This window comes from Erythrolamprus reginae, unplaced genomic scaffold (assembly GCF_031021105.1).
Source record: "Erythrolamprus reginae isolate rEryReg1 unplaced genomic scaffold, rEryReg1.hap1 H_7, whole genome shotgun sequence".
Classification (NCBI taxonomy): domain Eukaryota; kingdom Metazoa; phylum Chordata; class Lepidosauria; order Squamata; family Dipsadidae; genus Erythrolamprus; species Erythrolamprus reginae.
This window is the reverse complement of record NW_027248528.1, coordinates 908,454-926,017: the sequence shown is the minus strand read 5'-3', so window position 1 is coordinate 926,017 and position 17,564 is coordinate 908,454. Positions and strand designations below refer to the sequence as shown.

The 17,564-nt window shown below is 44.9% G+C and overlaps 1 protein-coding gene across 3 annotated transcripts in view; it reads right to left on the bottom strand.

Annotated features, from left to right (window-relative positions):
* Window positions 1-552: 552 nt before the first annotated feature.
* The window catches only part of LOC139155837 (serine/threonine-protein kinase TAO2), a 54,811-nt gene continuing 37,799 nt past the window's right edge, over window positions 553-17,564 (bottom strand). For all 3 annotated transcript variants that reach the window (XM_070731157.1, XM_070731158.1, XM_070731159.1), the window contains 3 exons: window positions 14,349-14,561; window positions 12,772-12,954; window positions 553-4,800 (listed from right to left, as the gene is read on the bottom strand). In XM_070731157.1, the coding sequence (XP_070587258.1) occupies window positions 4,294-4,800; window positions 12,772-12,954; window positions 14,349-14,561 (903 nt within the window). In that variant the 3' untranslated portion in view covers window positions 553-4,293. The remainder of the gene's footprint in view (window positions 4,801-12,771; window positions 12,955-14,348; window positions 14,562-17,564) is intronic.

Sequence of the window (17,564 nt, the reverse complement as noted above, 5' to 3'; positions counted from 1 at the left end):
CTGCTGTAATCAGTGCTACAGATAAAAGTGCAGTCTGGTGTTTTAGCCTCATGGCAGTTTATCTGATTCCTTGTTTCATCAAGATCGTGGTTTTTACTGTTCAGGATTGTGTGTGTGGACTCTCTGGATTTTAGAATTGGACTCAATTTCCCAGTTATTGAGCAATTGGACTGCATTTAACCTGTGCCTTGTGTGTACCAGAAAATCCCTTTGACATTTAAAAAGGGAGCTGTTTCTGTTTTTCTGTTTATAAAAACTTTTGGGTTTTCCTTTTATCGTGTGGTGTGTGTCTTTCTGGACTAATTACTCTGTAATTACAGGCGGTTGAGACACACCGGTGGAACATCTTGTAGCTTAAATAGTTGACGTGATAGATAAAAACGGTGGCTATTTTTGGATTCAGAGGTCAAAAGTTAGTTGAAAGCAAATCACAGATTTAAGACAACGAAATTGCTGTTCCCTAGTGTAATCTGAGTTTTATCCCCAAAGAAACTTGCTTTAAGTCTGGAGTTCTTCACCCGCCCCCAAAGAAAAAAGACAAAGACACCCTTATTTTTTTTTTTAAATATTCAACATTTTTATTAAAAGATTTCTCACCCTGCCCAAAGCCTCTCCCATTGGTGGCCTTCTAGAGAGCAACCAACTCCACCTTCGTGCTCTCTTTCCATCCTTTGCTCTCCTGTGATTCAAGATTCAAGCTATCCCACCCCTCCCCGTTCTCTTTTTGTTTTTTAAAAAGTGTTTTATTTTCTAATACATTCCATAGGACACATATGTCTAAGTTTCCCCGCAACATTTTTCTTCATATATAAAAAAAGACATACATACACACACTCACATTAGTTTTTAATCACCCACACAGAGGGAGACAGGAAAAGAAAAAAAAAAAGGGGGTGGGGGTGGGCGGAGAAGCACAAACAAACAAACAAAAACCAAAATAAAAACAAAACAGGAAAACTGTACATGGGGAAATTTATGGCACCAAAAACAGAAAAAAAAAGATTATTATTTTTTAAAAAGAAACATAAGGATTATTATAATACATCAAGCCCCTCCAGCCGTATCCCTCCCTGTAACCCCATTTCTCAGTCCCAGACAGGCAGGAGAAAAGAAATCACTAAATGGACATCTTGAAGTCATCAAAGATCCCCTCCTCCTCCCTCCCACCCTCCCCTCTTAAACAAAGGGGGCCTGGATTCAAGTAGAAAATGGACTTGCCAAATCTGGGAGAGGAGGTCTGGGAAAAATCTACCAGACAAGTGGACAGTGGAGGCAAACTTTCGGCCTAAGGATTGGGTTGGGGGGAATCTGTGATTTGTGGGTGGTGGGGAGAAAAGGAGGTGGGGGATTTGAGAATTGTTATGTTTGGTAAAGGGAGAGAGGGGAGATGTGCTTTGGCTGCCTTGCACTGGAGAAAGGGAAAAATTTCAGGTTCAAGAACAGCAAAATCTCACGAGTGCGACACTTTTTTTAAGAAGAGGAAGAGGCGGACTATTGGGTCCTTCCAAGAATCTCCTTCTATTCTACCATGGCAGATTTGGGTTTTTTTTGCATGCACATGGGATACCTTGCAATAACTCTCCCCAACTGCTCCGAATGGGTTTTTTTTAGAAGCTCACGTTTGAATGATAATAAACACCCTCCCTGTTTATTAAGACAAAGGTCCCTCTCTAGGCTGCCAGCATTATTTCTCTTCCACTCCCATTTCAAAAGGTTGAGAAACTTTTAAAAAGTGGTTTTCTGTGAAATGGGCAGTTTTTCCTCCCCCTGGACTTCACTAATTTGAGCCTTATTTACATAAACTACAGATAGGAACTGGCGAAATCCTCACTTTAGCAACTGGTCAGAGTCAGCCTAGTTTAGATGCCCAAACCCCAACAGGGACATTAATTGTAAAGCATACAAAACAAGTGTCTTTGGAAGTTCTACCCATCTGACATTTAGCTTTCCAATAATGGGAATTTTGATTTCCTTAGAATTCTCCCACTTGGCAATTTAAAAGAAGAGAATTCACCACTGGATTTCCCATCTCATCTGCTGTTACTGGATGGCACCCTGGCATTCTCCTCTGATTGATTAACTGCTAAAAGAAAAGGACTTTCTCCTGGGGTGGACACCACTACCGCCCACTGTACACTATTCTTTAAAATTTGAATACTTTCAGTATTGTGAATGAACATGACCCCCGACGCTTCATTTTGCAAGAACTGCCAAAAAAAAACCCCCAACCCACTAGGTTTTTCTAGATTTTAGTGGGGAAGGAGACAGGAAGAGAGAATGGATCCCAAGTCATCCTCACTGCCAGATCAATTTGCTCTCATGAAAGAAACCAGGTTTTAGATCTATTTAATTCCTGTCAAATGCACAGCCCTTCACGGCATTAATTTTAGGAAGTTCAGGCAAATCCGCAAAAAAGGAAGATGCACGATTCTGAAAATCTTTCGATCAGTGGATGGTCTAATCCTGGTTGTTCTCAGGTTGATTGATCTGCTAGCCTCTCAGCGTAAAGGGAGCCCCTGTTTTTTAAGCCTGAAGTGGAGAGATAGCTGGCCTTCAACGTAATTTATTAGGTCAAGTGGTCCCTAAGATAGACAGCTTTGAGGTTTGATCATACTGGGTTATTCTGTAATTTACAGAACGGGTGTATGGCTTGAGAAGGAGAATGTGTAAGAACGCAGGAAGGAATGAGTTGACAATGGCACTGTGTAGAATCCGAGCCAACCAAGTAAAGTGCTCTACTCTGCTGGCTCCCAGAACTCTGCAACCTAGTCTCTTGCGTGCAAATATGAACCCAGGTCTGCAGAGCTGCAGATTGGAAGAGGTTAACATGAGCAACGGAAGGTGCCAAGGCTGTGATAGGTGACAAAACATGGAAAAGATTAAAAACAAAAAAGAATTGAAAATTATAAGGTGGGCAAAATGCATCTAAAGCAAACTCGGAGGAGGTAATTTCATATAAAGGTTAGTTGCATAAGCACTAAGCTAAACCTCTTCTGGAGATCTAGATTGTGATCAGGAAACTAAATGTGCTCTACGTGCGGCCCCTTGTTACAATAATTGTTGGGTGTTTCTCCCATAAGAGAGAGGTGAGCGAGGGAAGAAAGACAATGTTTATAAGCTTAAGGGTTGACCGTTAATAGATCATCCCCCGAGGAGGGTGGACTTAGGGCCACATCTCAAAACAGACACTGGGGTGGTGGATGGCGGGCACTGATTAATATCTACATTCGGATCATGATTGGGATGAAGAAGGGTTGGAAACCCATATATTCTCCCCATCACGTGCGACCAGCATGAGGCCGAGACAGTCTCTAGAGCTGGAGTAGGTTGAGAAAGAGAAGGCAATGCAGATTTTAGAACCCAGAGTAGCCTGTCCTATACATTTCCCTCTCCCGTCCTTGGGCTAGAGTAAGTTAAGGAAGGTACAGAGAAAGCAGATTAAACTCCGTCATCTCCTCCCTGTCTGTGGATTTGGGCAGGGACAAAAGCCAAGTGTCTACACCCAGGATGCAAAGTTCTTCACTGTCACTCTGAAAATTTCTAAGCATGCAGATTAGCCCCACCATCAATGCAAATCCAGGATTCTCTCCAATTCCAAGGCCTGTCCGTCCCCCTCACTAGCCAAGCTGCCTTCAAGGGACCCCCGGCCTTGGAGAGGAAGAAGCAGGGTTTCTGGCTGCAGCAACTCCAGTTACACTCACAAACAAGCCACAGCGCACAATTTTTTTAAAAAATTCTGGATTTGTTGTATTGTGGGAGAGTTTTTTTCCCCTTTTCTTCCCCACCCACCCCCCAACCCACTCTCTTCTCAAGAGAAGAGATTGTTCAGCCACACCCTGAAGAGATAACTTTTATCTCCATTGCTGGAACACTATTCTTGGTCTGTCTTCATCTACAGATTGTGGCAACGCTGGGGGAGCAACTGGGCAGCCGGCAGGGACGCAAGAGTAGACTGCCAACATCATGTTCGCAGCTTCAATGTCTCTATCCATTTGGCGGGGGATAGGAAACCACGATCTTGGAGGCACCAGCTACGCTCCAGAGGACGAGAATTCAACCTTCCATCTCACAGTCCAACCTTCTCCTGGTGATTGACAACTCAAAAGGCTACTGAGGATGACCGAGAGCCTTCCACTGTGGTCCAGTTTCACAGCTTCTCCCATTTTTGTGATTTTTTTTTTTAAACTTATCGACCCCCGGATAACATGCCCCCGCCTCCCTCCCTTTTTTTTTTTGCACCAGCCAATCCCCCGTTTGCCTCCAGCCAAGTCTCCCTGTTCTCTACCAATCGCTTCACGAGTAGGAAAAATGTGACCCGTTGAGGATGTGAGAAGTGACGCTGGCTGAACGGCTGATGCCCTGGTCCGACTGGCCGCCCGAAGCTGTGCGGCGCAAGGGTTGGGGGCTGTTTCTCAGCATTACCACATTGGAGCGGCCACCAGGAGCCGAGGAGGAGGAGGAAGAGGAGGAGGGAGATGAGGAAGGGGGGTGAAGCCAGGCAGAAGGGGGCGGGGCCAGCATGGGGGGCTGTCTCCACGCGTGAGGAGCACCCGCCGTATTCTGAACCCCGTGGCTCCAATGGGAGCCGCTGCGGGGAACCGGGCGGGAGGGCCAGGGCTGTGGAGGGGCCGTGTAGCCTTGGTTGAAGGCTTCAGCTGGAATGCCTGTGAGCGCCATGTTGCTGAATCCCAGGCGCATACTTTCAGAGTCGAAGGCTTCGATCTCCCGGGCCTGGCGCTCCAAGAGGCTGCGGATGCGATCAGAGCGTTCATTCTGCAAGGCCAACATCTCCTCTTCGATCTGGAGAAAGAAAGGGAGTAGGGGAAATGCACCGTGACTTCAAGCGCAAAGAATCCACAAACACAGAGCAGCGGTGAGAAGCAGCCGTTTCGCCTCGCTTGGTAGGCCCAACAAAGATACGCTGCAGATAGTCTTCAACTGACAACAATTCGTTTAGCGACCATTACAAATGATTTGAAAAAAAGTGACCTATGACTGGTTTTCACACTTAACGGCCTTTGCAGCATCTCCATGGTCATGTGATCAAAATTTGGACACTTGGCAACTGGCTTGTATTTATGACTGTTGCCAAGTGTCTATTTGTAACCCTCCCAGATGGCTTCCGACAAAGCTACTTACATATCTACTGCTTCACAGTGCTTTACAGCCCTCTCTAAGCAGTCTATAGAGTCAGCCTATAGCCCACAACACTCTGGGTCCTCAGTTTACCCACCTCGGAAGAATGGAAGGCTGAGTCAACCTTGAGCCTGGTGAGATTTGAACTGCCAAACTTCAGGCAGCCGGCAGGCAGCAGGAGTAACCTGCAGTACTGCACTCTAACCACTGAGCCAAAATGTCTCATGGGATGGCATGATTCACTTAACCACTGCAAAGATTCACTTAACAACTGTGGAGGTTGTAAAATGGGGCAAAACTTGCACCTGCTTTGCTCAGCAACAAAAATTTTGGTCTCGGTTATTGTAAATTGAGAAGTAACCATGCCAAAGGTGATTAAGAATTGGATTCAGTAACAACCCTCTTTAAGATATGCATGAAGTTGGTCGAATTGCACTCAGCACATCTGCTCTAAATTAGAGATAACAGAGATTCCTGGTCCCCAAAACAGGCATACGGGATAGGGCGGTGATGGCAAAACTTTTTGGCTCGTGTGCCAAAAGGGTGTGTGTCCGTGCTAGCGCACGTGCCCATATCTATGCCCTCCCCCACTCATTCACACAATCGCTGCGCTTCCTTCCAGACATGCGCATAACACACACACTGTGCTGCCCCCTCCTCCTGTGCATGCACACAGGTCTCACTGAAGCATCCGGACTCCTGAAGCCTCACAACGGCATAAAACAGGCCAACTAGAAATTCATATTCCTGAAGTTCCGGTCGGCCTGTTTGGCCGTTTTTCACCATGCCCTGACTTCAGGAGGATTCTCCAGAGTGCAGAGTGTTTTTAAGATTGTTTTAAATATTGGGGCTTCTGAAATGATTTTTGTATTTTTATATATTGTGAGATTCCCTGAGTCTTGGGAGATGGGCAGCATGCAAGTCCAACCAACCAACCAACCAACCAGCCAACCAATGTCTGTTTTCCTGAACGAGTCCGCAAAGAGCGGCGGAATACAAATCCAATAAATAAATAAATAAATAAATAAACTTGCGGTTAGCCCATTGGGTCATTTTTTGCCATTCCAAGGCTTCCGGGAAACCACCTGAAGCCTCTGGAGACCAAAAATGGCCTTCCCCAATGTTGAAAATCAGCTGGCTAGCGTGCAGATGCGTGCTGGAGCTGACATAGGGCAATGCCTCATGTGCCCTTTGATATGGCTCTGCATGCCACATATTCGCCATCACGGGATAGGGAATACAGTGGCACCTCTACCTAAAAACGCCTCTACTTACAAATTTCTCTAGATAAGCACTGGGTGTTCAAGACTTTTTTTGCCTCTTCTCAAAAATCATTTTCCACTTACAAGCCCCAGCCTCCAAAACTGTAACCGGAAAAGGCAGGGAGAAGCCTCTGTGGGGCCTCTCTAGGAATCTCCTGGGAGGAAACAGGGCCGGAAAAGGCGGGAAGAAGCCTTTGTGGGACCTCTCTAGGAATCTCCTGGGAGGAAACAGGGCCTCCACCCTCCCTGTGGTTTCCCCAATCACATGCATTATTTGCTTTTACATTGATTTTTATGGGAAAAATGGCTTCTTCTTACATACATTTCTACTTAAAGAACCTGGTCACAGAACAAATTAAGTTCGTAAGTAGAGGTACCACTGTATTTCATAATCTGTACTCATTCTCACTGTTTCAATTAGATGCCTGCAGCTTCATAGCTGAACCTAAAAAACCACAAAAGGAGATAGGACTTTTTGGTTCAGATTAATTAAAAAACAACAAAAACCCGAATATTAAAAAAAAACCACTTTAGAACAAAGCGATCCCAATTGTAATAGATTTTGCAAGTTTCTTAGGAATGCAAATTCCACAGGAATTGAGGAATTAAAAGTGAAATAATTGCTTTTGTCATGCTAGGGTCTCAGATGCATAGTCTGATCCCATGGGGGAACTTTACAAAGACAAGAGGAGCATATAATTGGAGCGCCTTGAATATTGCTTATTCCCAGCTATTTCTCTATGTTAAAAAAGAGAATCCAGTGCTTTATGAAAGCACAGTTCAGTATTGTTTTGCTGCTACAGCTGAAATCAACTTGCCTAGCAGGCAGGCGTTAAATTCTCCCGGTTCGCTCGCGGCTGTCGGTCGTTGTGAAGGGAGCGTGATGTTCTGCCCACCCACCACCATTTGGGTTCTTTTACCCTCTGCACATGTACACAACGCTTTGCGCACACGCAGAGGGTAAAATAACACAAATGGCGGTGTTTGGGCAGATGGGCGGAGTCTCGCGTTGCCTTCGCGATTGGCTTTCCGACGACCAAAGGCATGAGCAAACTGGGTGCATTTCAATCCTGCTAGTAGAGAACAGAAGTAAAGCCCAAACAGAATTGCTCGGGTTTTAGTATGATTTTAGACTTTGATTTTTTTCATGTTATGTATTTATTTTTGCTGTGAGCCGCCCTGAGACCGAGGAATAGTCCGGCATAGGAATCTAATCTATTAGATAAATACAGGTAGTCCCCGACTTACAATGGGGATCCGTTCCCACGGCCCGTCGTAAGCAGAGTTTGGTGTAAAACGGAATATTCCGATTTACATTAATATTCCGACTTACACAGCGGTGACTTCTTCAAGGAACCAACAGCTGGTCCTTCTTGGCGCTGCGTTGCTGCAGCCTCCGAGGCTGCTGCTGCCGTCTCCATTCGGGTGAGGGGATCTCTGTGGTGGGCAGCCTTGGAGGTTACAGCAACACAGCGCCGAGAAGGACCGGCTGTTGCTTCCTTGAAGCCACCACCGCCTCTGTTCGGGCGAGGGGATCTCCACGGTGGGCGGCGGCTTCGGAGACCCGGTGGAGATCCCTTCGCCCGAATGGAGGTGGCAGCGGCAGCTTCGAAGCTGTCCTCGGATCGTCGTAACGACAAAACGTCGTACATCGGGGACGACGTAACCCGGGGACTACCTGTAGATAGATAGATAGATAGATAGATAGATAGATAGATAGATAGATAGATGGATAAATAGATAGGCAGACAGACAGACAGATAGACAGGTAGGTAGATACTAGACCAGTGATGGCGAACTTATGTCACGGGTGCCACAGGTGCATGCAGAGCCATGTCTGCTGGCACATGAGCCATTGATCTAGTTCAGCTCCAATGTGCATGTGTGTGCCGACCAGCTGATTTTTGGCTCACACAGAGGCTTTTGGTAGGGCATTTTTGGCTTCCCCCTGCTCCAGGGAAGCCTTTGGAGCCTGGGAAGGGTGAAGCACGAGCCTACTGGGCCCATCAAAATTAGGAAACAGGCCTTTTTCGGCCTCCAGAGGGCTTCCAGAGGGTGGGGGAAGCTGTTTTTTGCCCTCCTCAGGCATTGAATTATCGGTGTGGGCACTCACGCATGCACGATAGCGCATGCCCATGCTCTTTTGGCACTCGAGGGAAACAAGGTTCACCATCACTGTACTAGATAGATAAATGAATGTCTCCTGTTATTCAGAAGCACACAAAAACTGAACCATGAATGCCTCAGATTCATTTAGGAGGAAGATTACTGGGTTCTAAATCCAGAATACAAAAATTGAAAACGGTTGGGAAGAGAAGGAGAGAAGTAATTTCATCTAAATAGCTGTAGAAGTAATAAAACTAAAACTGAATTGAAGAACAAAAAAAAAAGAAGAAAACCCTAAAATTTCACAAAGCTTTTCTTACTCAAAGCACTAATACAGGCCGTACTCGAGTTTCAACCATTTGTTTGGAGATTATTTGAAAGTTACATGGTCTTGAAAAATGTCCCTTCGGACCAGTCCTTGCGTATGTCTACAGGAACTCTTCAACTTACAATAGGTCATTTCGTGAACGTTCAAAGTTACAACGGCACTGAAAAAAGTGACGAATGACCATTTTTCACACTTGACCATTGCTGCCCCCCCCCCATGGTCACATGATCTACAATTTGGATGTTGTGTCCTGGATTTACCGTATTTTTCAGAGTATAAGACGCACCCTTTTCCTCTCTAAAAGAGGCTGATAATTTGGGTGCGTCTTATACTCTGAATGTAGTGTCCGCCCGTCCCCGCCAGCCCTAACTATCTGCTAATGATCTTCCCAACTCTTACCTTGCAGGTTCTTTCATTGTTTCTCTCTGCGAAGAATGTTTTCCAAGCCCTAAGTCTTTGCAGGGTGTTTCCCCTTATTCTACCTTGCTCCGAGTAAGTTTCTTTTAGCCCTAACCAGGTGCTAACGATGTTCCCAGCTCTTACCCGCTTGCAAGCTCTTTCATTGTTAACTCTTTGCAAAGAAGAATGTTTTCCAAGAATTTGCAGGGTTTTTTTCCATTGCTCTACTTGCTCAGACTGTTTCTTTCCAGGTGCTAATGATGTGCTCTTATGGCTTGCAAGCTCTTTCATTGTTACTCTCTCAGAATACATTTTTTAAGCCCTTAACCAGGAGATAAAATAATGTGCCAAAGGATGCTAGCGAGATGAATACCTGGTAGGCAGAGTCTTATTTTTCTCCCCGAAAATTAAGGTGGGTCTTATACTCCAAAAAATACGGTATGTGACTCCCTTTCTGCCACCTTCTGACAAACAAAGTCAATAGGGGAAGCAGATTCATTTAACAACCACGTTAACTCATTTAACAACTGCAGTGATTCACTTAACAAACCTGGCGATAAAAGTCATAAAATGCGGCAAAAACCGATTAGCAAATTTCTCACTTAGCCCCCACATAAATTTGGGACTCAACTGTGGTCGCAAGTTGAGGACTACTCGCACTGCAGCATTCCCGTGGTCATGTGATAAAAATTGTGCGCTTAACCACCAGCATGAATTTGCGATGATTGCAGAATCCCAAAGTCACATGATCAACATTTGCAACCTTCCCAGCAGGCTTCCAACAAGCAAAGTAGCAATAGCATTTAGACTTATATACCGCTTCACTGTGCTGTACAGCCCTCTCTAAGCGATTTACAGAGTAAGCCTATCGCCCCCAGCAATCTGGGTCCTCATTTTAACCACCTCGGAAGGATGGAGGGCTGAGTCAACCTTGACCCCCGTGTGTTTTGAACTACCAAACTGCTGGCAGCTGGTGATCAGCAGAAGTAGCTTGCTTTACTGCACTCTAACCACTGCACCACCGAGGTTCTAGTCAATTGCGGGGGGGGGGGGGGGGATAGGTCTCATTCTCTTTAACAAGTGCAATGGTTCGCTTCACAACCCTGGCAAAAAAAAAAAATATTATAAAAAAAACCCACATGTGACATGCTTAATAAACTGTTGCTTAGCAATGGAAATTCTGGTCTTGATTGGGCTCAAACTGTGATCGGGAGGGACTACCTATTTATTATTGTTATTCCCTCTCTACTGTCCATGGAAAGCAAAGAGTTCGAGAAAGGATTAATGTCATTGTGTGACTTCACAGAGGCACTTTATGGCTCAAAGCATAACTGAAGATCTGCTGAGTCAGATTAAAAGTTCAGGAGAATCCAGCAGCCTTTCTCAAGTGACCAATCAGATCCCTCCAGGAAGCCAAGTAACAAAAGCTGTTAATTATTACCTTAAAAGCCCTACATGGCTTAGGACCAGACTATTTTGGCCCACTCTACAACACTCCGTGGCCTGCACTGGCTGCCGATCAATTTCCGGTCACAATTCAAAGTGTTGGTTATGACCTTTAAAGCCCTACATGGCACTGGACCAGAGTATCTCTGGAACCGCCTGCTACCGCACGAATCCCAGCGGCCGATAAGGTCCCACAGAGTTGGCCTTCTCCAGGTCCCGTTGACAAAACAATGTCATTTGGCGGGCCCCAGGGGAAGAGCCTTCTTTGTGGCGGCCCCGGCCTTCTGGAATCAACTCCCCCCAGAGATCAGAACTGCTCCCACCCTCCTTGTCTTTCGTAAATTACTCAAGACCCACCTATATCACCAGATATGGGGGAACTGAGACACCTCCCTAAGCTTTTATATTTTATGATTGGTATGTATGTGTTGTTTGGTTTTAAATGAGGGGTTTTATATGTGTTTCTTTTTAATATTAGATCTGTTCTTTGACATTGTTTTTTACTATTGTGAGCCGCCCCGAGTCTTTGGAGAGGGGCGGCATACAAATCTAATAAATAATAATAATAATAATAATTTACAGGACCGTCTCCTGCTGCAAACCTCCCAGAGACCAATTAGATTCCACAGGGTTCGGCTTTCTCCAGGTCCCATTTACTAAACAGTGCAGGTTTGCCCACCCGTGAGGGAGGGTCTTCTTTATGGCTACCCTGGCCCTTTGGAACCAACTACCCCCTGACATCTGTACTGCTCCCACCCTACTAGCCTTTCGAAAGGCCATGAAGACCTGGCTTTGCAGGCAGGCCTGGGGGCCATGAGTGTTAACACCTAGCCACGGCCAAACTGTGATTCGCTTGGTATGTATGTGTGTCTGACTGCATAGTTTAGCTCAGAGGTTTTATCATTTAGTTTAATGGGGATTTTACTGTTTTTACTATGTAATATTTGACTTTTTCTAATATTGTTTTGTATTATTTCATTGTTGTGAGCCGCCCTGAGATTTGACTTTTCCTAATATTGTTTTGTATTATTTCATTGTTGTGAATCCGCCCTGGGATTGGGCGGCATATAAGTCAATTAAATTAAATTAAATTATTACTGATATGATGTCATCAGAATGTTGTTTAAACCACCTTCTTCATGAATTCCCGCTGAAGAAACCATCCTCACACCCATCAGGAGCAAACTTCATAAAACATTTTTCCCCTCTATTAGTCTTCAGCACCCTGAATAGTTGGCCACTGTTAGATATCTGGAGCTACCAATCTATGCTTTCTACTTCTTTTATTAAATTTAGAAGCTGCTCAACTCCAAACGACAGTGAATAGGCAACACTTTAAAAACCGAAGAGGTTGTGGAAGGAGAGAAAAGAGCGGTTTTGTTTGTGATTGATTTTTGCATAGATTTTAGAGAAAACTGATCAAATGCCCATGATCCCTTCCCCACTTTTCAAAAGGAATTATCTGTACACTATGATCAACATGAACATCAACCACTGTGATTTTTCTGTTCCACAATGTAGCTCAAGGAGAACATATCACCCACAACATGCAGAACAGCTCTCACTCCAAACCACAACATGGAAATAATTAAGGGTTGCTGATTCAGACAGGGTCTTTCATGTGATTATGGATTAGCCATGGATAATTCTTGCCAGAGACATGGTCTGATATCAGAAATCAAGGAACAAGGTTCTGTTTTTGCCTGCCGGGTGGGGACAGTGATATCAAAAGGCCAAAAAAACCCAACAACCCAGAATGTCAGTGTGAGCTCAATATCAGAAAAACTTTGTGGTTTAGGCTTTGCCTAAAACTCCCTGAAGCCCCACCCATTTTTGATATATGGTCTCCACCGATTCTTCTAGGGACTGCAGCATTCAATGGAAAAAATACGTTCATCTTTAGTGCTGAGTTTAGAACTAAGAATAAATAGCTCAGATTTGCATGGAAGAGGACAATCCACATTTGGGAGGCCCTGAGTGGGATTGACGAGGGGGCTACAAATCTGGGTGGGTGCTGCAATATCTTTGGACCCCCCCCCCCCCCCAAGCTCCAGAGATTGTCCCGGAGAGGCAGGGAGATTGGGAAATACTTACTCTTTGCTCTAGGAGGGCCCTGCGGATAGACACCCGCTGCTCCAGCTCCTTGATCTCACGCTCATGCTGGGCCTCGGTGTGGATCTTGATTTTGCTCTGATAAGCATTGAGCAGCTCAAGCTCCTGCTGGAGCTGCATCCTTAGGACTTGGTATTCTGCCTCTTGAGTTTCATCCAAACGCAGCTAGGGAGAGAGGAGGAGGAGGAGGAGGGAGAAGTTAAGTCCTACACCGCAAAACCCACTCCTTAGGATAGCATGGCTCTTAAAGGGACAGACAAGCTTTGTCTTCATAATCCAAGTTTCCCTATGCTTCTGGAATGGGCATTGGCCTAAGACTAAAGGCAGAAAGGCCAGTGATGGCGAACCTTTTTTCCCCTTGGGTGACCAAAGAGCGTGCCCACGCACTATCGCGCATGTGCAGGTGCCGATGGCCATAATTCAATGCCTGGGGAGGGCGAAAACAGCTTCCCCAACTCCCCTGGAGGCTGGAAACAGCTTGTTTCACAACTTCTGATGGGCCCAATAGGCTCTGGTTTCTCCCTCCCAGGCTCCAAAGACTTCCCTGAAGCTGGAGGAGAGTAAAAGTGCCCTCACCCATGCCCCCAGAGGCCCACAGGAAGCCAAAAACACCCTCCCAGAGCCTCTGTGCAAGCCAAAAATCAGCTGGCCAGCACACACATGCACCTTGGAGCTGAGCTAGGGCAACAGCTCACATGCTAGCAGATATGGCTCCGTGTGCCACCTGTGGCACCTGTGCCATAGGTTCGCCATCACTGATTTAGGCTGTATGCAATGCAAAACTGTTGCTAGAGGGCTCACTACCTCAAGAGGATTATATAGCTAAAATTCCTGTTTTGTGGTAAAGCTCCCTAGTTGACAATGGCTAGAATTTCAACTTAGTTGAGCATCTCCCATCTCAACCAAGGACAACGGGTACCTCTTGGGTTTCTGTCTATTCTGTTTAGAAAGCAAGTGCTACTTACGTTGCTTATGGAGTCAGGAGTTCAAAGCTGATGTTCCTTGTGCAGTTATGGCAAAGGGAATTCTTATCAGCCCCAGAACTATAAAACTCGTTACCCACCTCAGAAGGGGTGAACAAGGGCCCCATTGGACTGATTGTGACTCTGCAGCTAGCCTTTTGCCAAGAAGGAAGCCTTGGGGACTACAGTTTTGAGAGCAAGCAATTATGGCTCTCTAAAATGTGTTACTCTCAGCATCTCCTCTTCCATTGTTCTTTTGGGAAAAAGCACGACAATTAAACTGGTATAAAATCAAAGCGACGCTTTAAGGATTAAACCAATCCTCTCGGGGGGCTTTATTCAAGGGAGATAAATTCTACCACAAGTAGTCAGCCCATATCCAACGGGATTGGTCATTTTATTTATGTTAAACTTTTGCTGCCCAAAACTGGGGGAAGAAGGTAAAAGGTGGAAATAATAATAATAATAATAATAAATAAAATAAAAAAGAATTGGTTGGAGCCTGGGATTCAAAGCATAGTTGGAAAACGCTCTTCTCTGGAAGGGCCGATTCCTCCCTCTCTCCCACCCAAGGGGAGGGCAGTGCGGGGTACCTACGGCCTGGGTGGAGAGCATTTCATTGATGCTGTGGTCGTACTGCTCGGCTAAGATGGCCAGCTTGCGGGTCTGTTCATCCTTCAAACGCTTGAGAATCCCCTTGTGTTCGCTCTTTGGGGTGGTCTCCAAGAGATGGTTGCGAAGGGCCTTGTATTGACGCGTCTGGATCTTACAGGTGTCCTGAAACTGCTTTTTAATTTGCAGTTCTTTGGACTAGGGGAGCAAGAGGAGGAAGAGGAGAAAAAAAAGGGGAGGAGACAAGAAGACAAAAACAGCACAATGCCAGTGACCCGAGGAGGGAGAAGGAGAATGACAAATAAAGAACAAATGTGAAAGGAAGAGGAGAGAGAAGGAGAGAGAGAGAGGGAAAGAGAGAGAGAGAGAGACAGGAGCATGTATTAGACAAACAATTCCCACCAGTGGGGGTTTTGGTGGGAATAAACTAAATGTAGTTTTACTCCATAATTTTACCATTCTAATGTTCCCACTTAAATCAAAGTAGCACCAGTATGAAAGAGTTTCAGCTGAATCAAATAACTTTAATGGAATAAAGATGCTTCCTGGATCGTAGCCTGATGAAAAATAACAACGTAACAGAACAGGTTGGGACTTTGGAGATCTTCTAGTCCAACCCACCCCTGGTCAGGCAGGAAGCCTTATACCACTTCAGACAAATGGTTATCCAACATCTTCTTAAAAACCTCTAGTGTTGGAGCATTCACAACTTCTGGAGGCAGCTTGTTCCACTGATTAATTGTCCTAACTGTCAGGAAATTTATCCTTAGTTCTAGGTTGCTTCTCTCCTTGCTGAGTTTCCTTCTGTTGCTTTGGAGAATAGATTGATCCCACTCTTTTTTTGGGGGGGGGGGCAGCTCCCTCAAATACTGGAATGCTGCCATCATATCATCCCTAGTCCTTCTTTTCACTAGACTAGACATACCCAATTAAATTAGATATACAGTGTTCCCTCGATTTTCGCGGGTTCGAACTTCGCGAAAAGTCTATACCACGGTTTTTCAAAAATATTAATTAAAAAATACTTTGCGGGTTTTTCCCCTATACCACGGTTTTTCCCACCTGATGATGTCATATGTCATCACCAAATTTTCATCTGCCTTTAATAAATATTTTTTTTAATAAACTTTAATAAATAAACATAGTGAGTAATAATCTAAATGGTTGCTAAGGGAATGGGAAATTGCAGTTTAGGGGTTTAAAGTGTTAAGGGAAGGCTTGTGATACTGTTCATAGCCAAAAATAGTGTATTTACTTCCGCATCTCTATTTCGCGGAAATTCGACTTTCGCGGGTGGTCTTGGAACGCATCCCCCGCGAAAATTGAGGGAACACTGTACCTCGAAATGGGATTTGCCTCTGAAAGAACAGTGCACTTATGCATTAGCTGACATTGTCTTCGGAGAGGGGCGGCATACAAATCTAATAAACTATAACTATTGCAAATGAGGTAGCTTCAAGTAATGGGACTAGGACAGTCTTCTTTTCACCTAAGACCCCATGAAGGATAAATGGCACAAGGCTGCATGGAAAAAAGAAACCAGTGGAATGAGTTGGCGAAGAAGCTTCATATATTCCATTATGGGAAGATGGCTGCCTGTAGATTAACTAGGACAACGGGAACCGAAAGGACGACCTGCTAGAAATTCCCTATTGGTAGTCTTCGACTTACAACCATTCGTTCAATGACCATTTGAAGTTACAACGGCTCTGAAAAAAAGTGACTTGCAACCAATCGGGACTCACATTCCCATGATCGAAATTCAAGCACTTGGCAAGCCAGCATTTATTTACAATGGTGGCAACAATGTGATGTGATTGCCACTTGTGATCCACTTAACCACAGCAAGTGATTTGCTTTACAACCATGGCAAAAAAAATGCCTTGCTTACAATGAAAGTTCTGGTTCCAATTGTGGTCGAAAGTCAAGGACTACCTGTATTATGAATTGAGAAGCAGCTGAAGGGTTCTAGCCAGTTCTCCACATTGATTCTATTTCCTGGTTATCTGTGTTTGGCTGATGGCCAAGCGACAGCCAACCGATGCTTCAGGAGAGAAACTTACGAGGGGTCTGCTTGCTTAAGAGGCTTAAATCTTGGACAAACTTTCAGTAAATATTTGCTTGTTTGTTTTTTTCCTGAAGTTATCAATGACCCTAAATATAAAAGGCACAAATGAATGATATGACAGATTCTGAACTATGTCAGAAACTTTTGCACACACACTTTGGAGTGTGCTAAACAACTGCACACTGGGTGTCTGCGGAGATTCATCCAGATCACAGCAGTCTTGATGGGGCTTTTTCAAAAGGCAACTGCACTGCCCCCCCCCCCCCCCGTCCGTCCCCCCCTTTGAGGAAGAAGTGTAAAACATTTGGTCTCTCATCCAAAAAACGTCATCAATTCTGATATCAGGGGTGGTGTTAGAAACATAGAAGATTGACGGCAGAAAAAGACCTCATGATCCATCTAGTTTTCCCTTATGCTATTTCCTGTATTTTAGGATGGATATATGTTTATCCCAGGCATGTTTAAATTCAGTTACTCTGGATTTACCGACCACGTCTGCTGGAAGTTTGTTCCAAGCATCTACTACTCTTTCAGTAAAGATAGGTGTTGGATAAGTACTGATGGTTGAGACGGGACAGTGGCGTATGGAAGGATAGGTTCTGAGCAGGTGGCGGTGATCGAAGGACTGTAGTTTTTTGAAGTCATCTGGTCATTAATACTCCCCCTGAGAGCTCTTGAGGCCATTTGGGGGTTTATCTGTGCCTCACCTACCTCCAGTCTACAATGCAACAGTTCCAAGAAGATTCCACAATTGCACCTTGATTCAGGTGACCCCGAGGCCAAAGACAAACCCACAATTGCCCTCAACATATCTCACAGAGAGCACTAACGAGCAGATGACTGCAAAGAAATACAACCCTTCCATTCCCCCCAACCCCAGTGAGAAACTATCCTTCCCTTGCCCTACTCTTCAATCTCAACTGTCAATACCTGTCCTTCAAACCCTGACACACACACACACACACACACCATCACAACAGATAAAGTTTCTTGGGTGACAATCAAACATTTTGTTTTTCTTACTCAAGGAAAAAATATTCCAGCTGCCTTTCGAAAAAGCACCTTTAAGACAACTACATGTTAAGTTTTTCTAAAATGCTAAAGTGGAAAGAAATCAGTGCAAATCACCATAA